At 52.1% G+C, this 11,703-nt stretch overlaps 1 protein-coding gene across 1 annotated transcript; it reads right to left on the bottom strand.

Annotated features, from left to right (window-relative positions):
* Positions 1–5,375: 5,375 nt before the first annotated feature.
* On the bottom strand, positions 5,376–8,012 carry LOC142025755 (olfactory receptor 14A16-like). The gene is made up of 2 exons (XM_075018431.1): positions 7,967–8,012; positions 5,376–6,337 (listed from the first exon to the last, which is right to left on the bottom strand). Exons 1-2 carry the CDS (start codon positions 8,010–8,012, stop codon positions 5,376–5,378), a joined length of 1,008 nt encoding a protein of 335 aa, XP_074874532.1.
* Between the last annotated feature and the right edge of the window lie 3,691 nt (positions 8,013–11,703).

The raw sequence follows: 11,703 nt of genomic DNA, 5'->3' as shown, positions 1-11,703 counted from the left end.
AACTCCTTCAGATGGAGGGCATCCCCCTCCTCATCATTCCAGCCTGCCTTTCCTGCACAGCCCACAGGCACCATGGCAGCACCACTGTGAGCTGTCCCACCACCCCGCGCCATTTCTTCCATCAATGTCAGAAGTCTATAGTGGCACATGGCACTGCAGCTCCTCCTGTCTGTGCCCCAGAATGAGGGCATGGGAGCACATTTGGACTGCAGCACCTCCACTGTGGCACTCACTCAGTAAAAGCTCAGACTTGTCACAGGCAAACCCAGTACCAAATGCCCAAGACCCAATGTCTGCAAAAGCTGTGCTTGAGACCAGAAACATGCTGCAGGGGATGGCAGATTGCAACGGAAAGCCAGCAGAACCTTTTCCACGTGCCTCCCTCACCTAGCTGTGGTCTCCCTCTTTATCAGCAATGCCACGGTTGCCTGCCTGTAGCCCCCCTTCCATCTCCTCCCCATCCTTCGATCTGGTGGTGGCAGTTGTGTACTCGGTGGTGCATCCAGCAGTGAACCCCCTCCTCTACAGAGTCAGGAACCAGGAGCTCAAGGAGTCTGTCAGGAAAGGGATTTCATGGATGTTGGTCAATCTTGATAAACTTTCCATCACCCTCCCCAAGTGACCTCTAGTGTATTGCAGTGCAGGCCTGTACTTTATTATGCATTTTTTTTGTTAGCATTGCCTGTATTCTTACTTATGGTTAAATTGTTCCTACATAATCGCTTGTATTTAGCTCACTCTCCTCAGAAAGGAACCCCTCTCTCTCTCTCACCTCACAGCTGTGTAAATGTGTTCCTAACACTGTTTCAGAGTCGATTCTATCATAGCATCTCTATAGAAAAATGCCATCTCCCCATGCAGTTCCTCAAGATTTGGATGCTCTTCCACAGATGATGTCAACAACAGGCCCAGGAATTTCACCCCAAAATGGCCTGAGTAAAAATCTCATTTTCACACTGGTATCTGTTAGAGAACAAGGGTTGGATTTAGGACACGTCCCTTGTTGTCTATTGACAGTGGAGGTGGTGAATGCTCACTGGGAGACTGTCATACTGTGCTGACCTAATGTGTGACAGGGCAGAAGACATCCTCTGGGAGAGGAATCTGGAGCTGCCTGCTGAGCCCGTGAGATGTGCGTGGACCGTGTGTGCCTGGGGTGGACACTGACTGGAGCCCCACAAAGTGAGAGGCGGCCCAAGGCGGAGTCAACCAAAAGGAAACTCTAAATCCAGGTATCTGCAAGGAAACAAAGATGGACACAGCCAACCCAACACAGACCAACACCAAGGGGCAGCAGCACCTTGACAGCAGCATTTACACAACCATGAGCAACACAATGGGCCCAATCCCGTTCCCCCTCTCAGGCTGATCGGATGCAAAGGTTGCGCGAGCGATCTGTGTATTAGAATTGAGCACCAAAGCATGTACACACATTCACACCAAAACACACACAGCAGAGAGCCCACTCACACAGAAAAAAGACAGGAGCAGAATTTAATAAATGTTGTAGTTTAACCCCGGTAGATAGTTAAGCAGAACGCAACTGCGGCTTGCTCATTCCTCCACAGCAGGATGGGAGAGATGTCGGGTAAGGTAAACTGAGAAAACTCGTGTACTGAGATAAAAATGGTTTAATAAGTAAAGCAAAAGCTGTGCACTCAAGCAAAGCAAAATAAGGAATTCATTCACTGCTTCCCATCGACAGGCAGGTGTTCAGCCATCTCCAGGAAAGCAGGGCTCCACCATGCATAATGGTTACTTGGGAAGACAAACACCGTCACTCTGAACCCTCCCCCTTTCCTCCTTCTTCCCCCAGCTTTTATAGCTGAGCATAACATCGTGTGGTACAGAAGATCCCTTTGGTCAGTTGGGGTCAGCTGTCCCAGCTGTGTCCCCTCCCCACATCTTCTGCACCCCCAGCCTACTCGCTGGCAGGGCAGCGTGAGAAGCAGAAAATGCCTTGGCGCTGTGCAAGCACTGCTCAGCAATGACTAAAACATTGGTGTGTTAGCAACACTGTTTCCAGCACAAACCTAAACCATAGCCCCACACAAGTTACTATGCAGTTAATTAACTCTACTTCAACTGAAACCACTAGAATAAGCAGGACAGACCATGGTGATCAGGCACAGGCTTTGGCCAGACCAGCACTGACCAACCACCTCCCCACAGGCACCTGGCCCCTTGCAGCCCTCTCCTTCCCAAACTTCCACAGGCTGCTTCTTCCATGATATGTCGTGACCCTTCTCTTTCTCTGCCATACTCTCCACCACAATTCATAACCCTCACCAATTAGTTTTTGCACAATGGTCTCAGATTTTCTCCGTTTGTACCCAAATGTGATAGCTTGGACACCATTGCCTTGGTCCTCTGGGACTTCAAGGGCATCCCTGATGGCTTCCCCAGGCACTGATGGCCTTGCAAGACAAGACTGCCCAGAAGGTCCCCGGTGCTCCTCTCTGTGCACTTTGGCCACTTCTCAGATCTGCAGCCACCTGTGAGACCCAGCCAGGACACAGGGTGTTGCCCATACCGCTGGTCCCTTCTCACACTCTTCTCTGTCACATCCCACAATTTCTCCTGCCATGCCCTAAAAGTTCCCATGTCACATACAGAGGGCTTCACCCCAGGGCATGGCCTCACCAAGGGCCCAGTCATCAGTCATCTGTCTGTAGTCTTCCTACCTAGTGTCATTGATGACCTTATGATGCCTACCTGTTCCTGGCCAATCACATTGCTGTCATGAGGTGACCTCACATGCAACAGCCCAACCATGTTGGCTCTGCCTACCTCTACCCCTCTCCACTGGATGAGCTGCCACATGTGCCACATTGGCGTTTGTGATGCTGCAAGTCAAGCAGCAAGAGAAATGGCTTCACACCCCACCTCCCAGCCCTGCCATCTTCACCTTCCTCTGCATCTCCCCTCTCCCAAGATCTCAGCACTGCTGGCTGGGTTTTCCGACACTCCAGGTGACATCACTGCGCCTGCCTCAGCACCTGGCCAATTGGGTTATATCCAAAGAAGTGACCTCAAAATCCACCTACCACCTACCATTCCTCTCCTTGCATCATCCTCTTCTGGCAACAGGAGTCACCTCCCAGTCAACCCACCAAAACACTTCCCCTTTACCTGCCTCTCCTCTCCCCTCCCCAGCGCTGTCCTTTCTGCTGGGCAGGCAGCAACGTGCTCCCCCACCCCACGGGGACGGCAGAGCCCTGGTGGGACAGCTGGAGGGGTGGGAGGGCAGCCATGGGTGCCAAGGGCTTCTCAGGAAGGCAGGTGGAGGGTGAGGAGGTGGAGGGGAGCTGTGCAAAGGGGAGGCTGGCGTGCACAGAGCCTTGCCTTGGAGGAAGCCTCACGGTCACAGGACCTCGATGACATGGAGAGTTGAAGCACCCCACAGTCTGCTGGGAGGGCAGCAGGGCTGGGCACAAGCAAACCAGGAGATTCCTGTAGGGTGTGGAAGACAGTGTTTTGACAGAGACACTCAATGAGCTGTCTAGGGCTGGTGTCTTCCTGACAGAGAGAGTGGATCTGTCTGGGGATGGGAAGGAGGAGGGCAGCCATGGCTGCAACCACTATGAGGTGGTGGAGAAGTATGACAACTGGCAGAATGACAGTGTGGGACTGCAGGAGAGCTGATTTTGGGTAGCTGAGGATGTGCTTCGACTGTGTTCTGGTTTCTGCCCAGCTGGTAACAAAGGACGACGTAGCCGCTCGCTCACTCCTCCTGCTCCCCTCTGGTGGGATGGGGAGGAGACCCAGAAAGTAGAAAAGAAAAAAAAAATACCCAGAACCTCATGGGTTGTGGTAAGGAAAATTTACTGGGACAACACAAAAAAAGAAGTTACAACAACAGCAACGATACTAATAAAAGACTATACAAAATGAGTGCTTCGCAGTGCAACTGATCACCAACCGGAACCTGACACTCCACCAGTTCCCCTACCAAAAGAAGAGAGACACCCCCGCTCCCCCCCAGCCCGCTCTCCATTTCTATACTGAGCATGATGTCACATGGTATGGAATAGCTCCGTGGCTCGTTCAGTTCAGCTGTCCCGGCTGTGGCCCCTCCCAGGTTCCTCTGAAAATAAGCTCTATCCCAGCTGAACCCAGGAGAGACTGTCCTGGAGGACAAAGGGGCTGTGAGACCCTCCTGGATCTTCAGGGAGAACATCCTCAAAGCCCAGGAAGAAGCCAGCCTGCTGCACAAGAAGTCGAGCAGGGCCTGGCAAGAGGTCAGCGTGGATGAAGAGGGACCCCCCTGACTTAGGAGGTCCAACACCAGAAGGAAGTGCAGGGAGGCTGGAGGGGGAACAGCCTGCCCAGGAGCAGACAGACACCTGGCCTGTGGGTGCAGGGATGGAGCCAGCAATACGAGAGCTCAGGGGCCAATGGAAATGCCCATTCACTGGGAGGGCACCCAAAAGGGCTTCTCTAAATGTGTTGTCAGCACAAGGAAGGCAGCTGAGGCAACCCTGGTCCCAGTGGCCAGTGGGGCAGGGGAGAGAGTGACAAAGCCAGTGTAAGTACAGCAATTCCTCAGAACCAAGATTCTCACTTAGGATTCCAGCCTCAGAGCAGGACTGTGACCGAGCTGACAGAGCACTCAGGCCTTACATGAAGCCAGGGGCTCAGAAGGAGAGTGTGGAAGCAGAAAGAGAGCAGCTCTGGTGCTCCCTTGCAGTGCTGCTGTGCTGAGAACCTTTTCCCCTTCCCCTCTTGTCCTGGTTGCAGCTGGGATGGAGTTAATTGTCTTCCTATTGGCTGGTATAGTGCTATGTTTTTGAGTTAGGTATGAGAAGAATGTTGGTAACAGTGATGTTTTCAGTTGTTGCTAAGTAATGTTTAGTCTAAAGTCAAGGATTTTTCAGCTTCTGATGCCCAGCCAGTGAGAAAGCTGGAGGGGCACAAGAAGTTGGCACAGGACACAGCCAGGGCAGCTGACCCAAACTGGCAAATGGGGTATTCCATACGATGGGACGTCCCATCTAGTGTACAAAATGGGGGGAGTGGGGGCGGGGGATTGCTGCTCGGGCACGGACTGGGCGTCGATAAGCAGGTGGTGATCAAGTGCACTGTGCATCATTTGTATATTCCAATCCTTTTATTATTACTGCTGCCATTCTATTAGTGTTATCATTATCATTATTAGCTTCTTCTTTTCTGTTCTATTAAACCGTTCTTATCTCAACCCACGAGTTTTACTTATCTCAACCCACGAGTTTTACTTCTATTCCCAGTTCTCTCCCCCATCCCACTGGGTGTTGGGGGACTGAGTGAGCGGCTGCATGGTGCTTAGTTGCTGGCTGGGGTTAAACCACTACAGCCTGTAATGAGTTACATTATGAATGCTCTGCAAAAGAAAACAATCAGTTAATTGCTTCTGAAAAGCACCCGCTCATCATTTTCCTCAGGGCATCCTTGATCTCCTGGTTCCTCATGCTGTAGAGGAGGGGGTTCATTGCTGGAGGCACTACCGAGTACACAACTGCCACCACCAGATCGAGGGATGGGGAAGAGATGGAGGGGGGCTTCAGGTAGGCAAACACTCCAGTGCTGATAAACAGGGAGACCACGGCCAGGTGAGGGAGGCACGTGGAAAAGGCTTTGTGCTGTCCCTGCTCAGAGGGGATCCTCAGCACAGCCCTGAAGATCTGCACATAGGAGAAAAGAATGAAAACAAAACAACCAAATGCTAAACAGGCACTAAGCACAACAAGGCCTACTTCCCTGAGGTAGGAGCGTGAGCAGGAGAGCTTGAGGATGTGGGGGATTTCACAGAAGAACTGGCCCACAGCATTGCCTTGGCAGAGCGGTAGTGAAAATGTATTGGCCGTGTGCAGCACAGCACTGAGAAACCCACTGCCCCAGGCAGCTGCTGCCATGTGGACACAAGCTCTGCTGCCCAGGAGGGTCCCGTATTGCAGGGGTTGGCAGATGGCAACATAGCGGTCGTAGGCCATGATGGTGAGGAGAGAATATTCCGCTGTGATCAAGAAGAGAAAGAAAAAGACCTGTGCAGCACATCCCCAGTAGGAGATGGCCCTGGTGTCGCACAGGGAATTGGCCATGGATTTGGGGACAGTGGTGGAGATGGAGCCCAGGTCGAGGAGGGAGAGGTTGAGGAGGAAGAAGTACATGGGGGTGTGGAGGCGGTGGTCGCAGGCTACAGTGGTGATGATGAGGCCGTTGCCCAGGAGGGCAGCCAGGTAGATGCCCAGGAAGAGCCAGAAGTGCACGAGCTGCAGCTGCCGTGTGTCTGCAAATGCCAGGAGGAGGAACTCGGTGATGGAGCTGCTGTTGGACATTAGCTTCTTCTGGGCATGAGGCACTGTTCAAGAGGGTAAAGACAGTGACAAGTTAGATGAAAATTCTCTGAGCTAAACGTAATGCATTTCTCATAGAAACACCACCGAAGCTGCCTCTCCTATTTCAGAAAGGCCTTTGGCAGGTCCCTTTCTTGAGACATATGGTTGGTGCTGGCTGAGGGTGCCACTGGGAGCAGCGGGCTCTGCTGTGGGCTACAGGGGAGTCAGTCCTGACCTACAGCAAGAGGTAAATAGGAACATGGGGTCATCTTAGATTAAATCCATTTGTCATATCAAAGAGCTTTGCAGCTTTGTCACTCCCACTTCAACCCAAACTGGGGATTTTGTTTTGAGTATTTGTTCTGGTTTCCACACATCACTTCAGGAGTGCTTTTGGCAGGGAAAGAAGCAAATGTCCTAAAGATGAGCTGTGCTGAAAGGAGAGTTTTGTCATTTGCATCACTGGGAGCCTGGGGATTAGAAGGGGACTGGGATATTTAACTCACATGGACAAATCTCTGAAATGCACCCAAATCCCCCCTCCCCATTCCTCTCCAGTGACAACAACAAGAGGAGCAGGGACAGGAGGACAAAAATGGATAAACACTACAGACCTGCTGCCAATGGAGGCAGGAGAGGGACAGATGGTAGGGCATTTGATAATTTCTTCTCTTCAGGGCTGACCCAACTGAGAAGGTGACTGAGTCCCCATGGCCATAAGGGCAGAGGCTCTGCTGGGTGGGACAAAAGACCACGGGTTTTCTCCGGTGATGGCAGGGAGGTGCCTGAATCCCCCTCCCATGGCATTTCTGGGAGCAGCTCCCGCTCTCTCCCTGCCCCTGTCTCTGCTGCCTGGAGCTGTCCCTGTCAGCAGCTGCTTCTCCGTCCTCTTGTCACCTCCCTGTCCCTGCTCACAGACCCCATCCCACCCGCTGTGTGCTCAGCTCTGCCCTGCAGACCCCTCCTGGCAGCCGGGCAGTGCCCAGTGGCATCTCTGTGTGTGCAGGGGTTAAGGAGCACTTGAGACAAGTCCTAAGGACAACTAGAATCTCGGTGCCTTCTCCAGAGGGGAGAAATATATTTTAATGTCACACTGCACAACCACTCACGAGGATGAGAAAAATTCATAGCAAAGACTCCTTACCTTAAAGGTAAATGCTGCCTTGATGTTCTTCTCCAAAATCCATGCCTAAGCTTAAGCTGTGAGCAAATGTGACCTGCGCAGCATGCGCTCAACAGCAGAAGCACCCTGCTCTGCCCTTCCAGGGGTCATTTCTTTCACCCACACCTTCTCCCCACGCTGTCATGGGGAGCTCCCTGCGCAGGCTGAGTGCTGACCCTGGCAGGCAGCAAAGTCCCTGCTCCACCACTCAGCCCCTGAAACACCAGGACCCTGCTCTGAAGGACAGCCCTGGGCACCCCTGCATGCACACCCGGCTTCACAGCCCTGCAGCTGGTGCCAGGAGAAGGCAGCCCTCATGCCCTGTCCCTCTGACAGGGCAGCAGGGAAGCCCTGCTCTGGAGCACACCCTTCTCCTCTACAACAGAGAATCAAAGACAGTCCTGCCAAATCCTATACACTGTCAGCTGTGCCAGTGTTCGGAGATCCCTGCAGGAACTGAAGCTCTGTTGCCCTGCACCCACAGACTCACCATGCAGAGGGCTGTGAAGATTTCTCCCGCAGTGAGCTCTCAGCATCCTCCCACTCCACGCTGCCTTTAAGCTCTCTCTGCCTTGCAGGTCTCCTCTCGATGCCTGCAGGCAGTGCCCCCAGCCCTGCTCCTGGGCAGAGCTGTCTCTCTGCAGCGCTGCCTGCTTGCCAGGAGCTCCCTCTGTCCCAGGAGCCCAGCCCAGCTCAGCAGCAGAGGACCAGCCCATGGTGACAATTTTCCTTCCCTCTCTGGGCTCCCTCCAGGTGTCCCTGGGCCTCCAGGGGAACCTGCTGGGAAACAGGCTGAAGCAATCACTGATGTTCCCTCCCGCACCTGGGGAGAGACACTGCTTTCCAGCAGGGTCATTGCTCTGCTGAGAGACAGACTTGGGTCCAAGAATCAACTTCACCGAGAATCATAGAATCACTGAGGTTGGAAAAGACCCTTAAGACCACCAAGTCCAACGGTGAACCTAACACCAGCTAGTCCACTACTAAACCATGTCCCTTAACTCCGTGTCTTTGAAATACCTCCAAGGAGGGTGACTCAGCCCCTTCCCTGGGCAGCCTCTTTCTTGTGCCATCATTGGGCAGGACATGCAGACAGTGACAGGCAGGGATCTCCTTTAGCCCTGCTGAGGGAAGGGAGTCAGCTGAGTCCATGGAGGCATCTCATGCTGGGATTGTAGTCCTGGGGCTGGAAGGGGACTCAGCTCCCTCCCATGCCCACCAAAAAGCCACAGGAGCTGGGATTCCTCCTGCCTCAGTGCAGGTCTGCAGTAAAGAGGCACCTGCATGTCAGCTCCTTGCCTCAGCTCCCATGCTAACTAATGGTGATGGAGGCCAGGAGTGAGGTGTTCAGATGCAACTGTCTGGTGACATTGGAGGTGCCAGAGGTGGTCAGAGAGATGTGCAGGTTATAGAGACAGATTCAAGTTATGTGCAGGCTGATATAGAGACAGGACAACATCTGAGCACCTCTTCTTTGCAGCCCCTGGGAATTTCCTTTGGCCAACTGCAATGACATCCGATGCTCAAATTAAGGGCAAAGGAACCTGTCCCTCCTCATGATGTTCAGGGTGGCCTATAGACCTATTCCTCTGCTGGAATGGAGTCATGTGCCTAGCAGAGCTCTTCTCCATCTTTTTGCATTTACTAGATCTTGGTGACAATATTGGCAGTTGTGTCATGTTCAGCCCCACCTTGGGCTACAGAATTCAGAGCAGCTATTCAATTCCAGGTTAAGATCCAGGCCCACAGAGCTACAGGAGATGCCAGGGCTGGCATGGAAATCACAGGTCCTACACCAAAAGCAATTCTCCTTCAGGGAGGGTCTGCGACAGAACCCCCAGATGGCATCTTGGACAGTATGATCTGGTGCCTTTGTGCCATTGACGATTGCCATCAGTCAGAGGCACCAGTCATCAGGTGCCATCAGAGAGGCAAATTCTGTCCCTTCTTCTACCCATTAGCTGCAGGCATTGCCTCATCACAAAGAACATCACACTGGGGTCCTTTCTCACTCCCTTGATGATCCAACCAAGGAACAGCCCAAGCATTTGAACAGTGTTCCTGGGTATATCTTGCCTTCAAAGATAGCATCCTCAAAGCACAACCATGCTTCATACCAAAACTCAGCTGAAACTCTAAAGGCAATTCAAGGGCACCAAGATGAGCTGCTGCTATCTCAGGAACATTTCGAGAAGAAAGAGAATTACTACGGGACCACTATTAAATTAACTGATAAAAGGTGTAGATAGATCTGAGATTGCCTATGTCTTCCTTGCCTCAGTTACCACCAGCAAGGTCTCCCAGGCCTTTGTGATTTGAGGCAGGACTCTGGAAGGGAAAGGGGAACAACCAGCGGTGGATGAGGATCACGCCAGGGCTTACCCAGCAAACCACAACCCTTACCACTCCATGGGACCAAAGGGGCTGCAATCAAGGGTACTGAGGGAGTGTTTTTCTCCAGGAAGTGCTGGTCTGTTCTGATCCCAGTAAGGAAGGCACTCAGACTCTGTGAGGCATCATTTAAAATGCTCTTCCTTAGGTGTAGGGCTCTAAGGAGAGAATTGTAGAGATAATCTTATGTCCCTTTAGATGGCTGGAACCACAGGTCATGTAGCACGGAGGCAAGAATGAGGAGGGTGGATACCCCCTGTATGAAGGGGAAGCTTGGATTTATGGAGGTCCTCTATGAGATGGGCAACAGGTTGGGTTAGCTTTTGTCACTGAGGATCGGAGGAGTCAGTAAGAATGACACTGTGCTGGCAGCTACAAACTACTTGGTGACGGGAGAGGAAACAGAAAAGGTCTTTTTTCAGCAGCCGAGGATGTCTCCAGGTTAATGATCAGGTGCCTATGGGGGACTGGAAGTGCCCTGGCATTCGCTGGCCAGGCAAAGCAACAGGGTGCCAACAGCCTGAAGGATCTTGGGACAACTTCTTCACAGAGCTGCTAGGTGGGCCAACAAAAGTGATGGTCACCTGGACCTGACCGTGGCCCACAAGGAAAAGCTGGTCAGGATGTGATCACCAGCATCAGCCTTGGCTGTCATGACCAGGAAACAGTGGGGTCTCAGACACCAAAGGGCAGTGAGGAAGGTCAGTAGCAGGGAACAGACTCTGGACTCCAGAGGAGAAGTCTTTGACTTACTTGGGAGACTGATCCAGGTGGTGCCATGGGAAGCAGCTCTGAAGGGTGAAGGAGCATGAGCAAATCTGACAGGCCTGACAGGACAGCCTCCTCCCAGCAAAAGAATGATCTCTCCAAGTACCCATGCAAAGAAGTATTCCTCTCAGGAGAGAGCTTTTGCATTAAATGATAACACTTAGCAATGAGTGAAAAAAGCACTGGTCTAAAAACTTCATGCCAGAGGTTACACACCGTGAAATTAAAAGCTACCTTGTCAAGTAAGACTGAATGACAGGAATGAAGTTAATGAAATTACAGAACTTCAGTTTACTGACATGACGAAGTGCTGTGTTACAATAGGCCACTCTACAATAGGCCACTCTGAGGGAGCCTGGATCAGCTCAAGGCTTTGTGTTTCAAGAACAGAACACCAAATGCATGGCACCACATGAACTCCTGGAGCCTTGTAAAAACACTCAGACCTCCAAGAGTACAGAGGTGCCTCAGGGAGGTCCTTCCCTCGCACATCTTGAGGTGTTTCCTCCACTGGTCGTTCTCGGATCCATGAATGGTGAATGAAGAAACATGGTCATTATCTGAAGAAAGCCTTGAGAGCTTCCTAACTTCTCAGTAGTGATTAGGCAGTGAGCCTGGAGAATGCATGAACCTCCTGGAGTGAGGTCTCGTTACTGCAGGGGAAGTGAGAACCTTTTGGGAGACTCGTGCGAGTGCCGGGAGAGAGCGGGGTGTGTGTAGCAGAGAGTGTGTTACAGGCCAGAAGAGGACCCAAAGGAGCAAGTGGCAGTCATGCTACTGTGGAATAGTTCAAGTTCTGATTTTTAGGGCAGCAGTAGGAGGAACGGCAGTGCTGTGCTGGGATATGGATCCAACCTGGGGATGCAAACAAGTCTGGGCCTGGGACATCTCAGGTGATTCAGGACTGTCAGCAGGGCTATGAGGGAGGCTGGATGGGTTGTGGGGAACTCACAGGCATTGCCAGATCCCGGGAACACCACAACTTTATGTTTAAAGCAACAAAATCTACCACCAAGTTGTACACACACCCACACTCACACTGACCCTCGTTAGAGCCCTGAGCAATGC

Source organism: Buteo buteo, chromosome 30 (assembly GCF_964188355.1).
Source record: "Buteo buteo chromosome 30, bButBut1.hap1.1, whole genome shotgun sequence".
NCBI lineage: Eukaryota > Metazoa > Chordata > Aves > Accipitriformes > Accipitridae > Buteo > Buteo buteo.
This window is presented reverse-complemented; position numbering and strand designations above follow the sequence as displayed.

What these genes read in the sequence shown, in the direction of transcription:
- LOC142025755 (XM_075018431.1), bottom strand. Translation starts at nt 8,012, where the DNA reads ATGCTGAGAGCTCACTGCGGGAGAAATCTTCACAGCCCTCTGCATG. An exon ending in TCTTCACAGCCCTCTGCATG is followed by an intron (nt 6,338 to 7,966) that starts GTGAGTCTGTGG and finishes CCTCTTGAACAG; the next exon opens with TGCCTCATGCCCAGAAGAAG.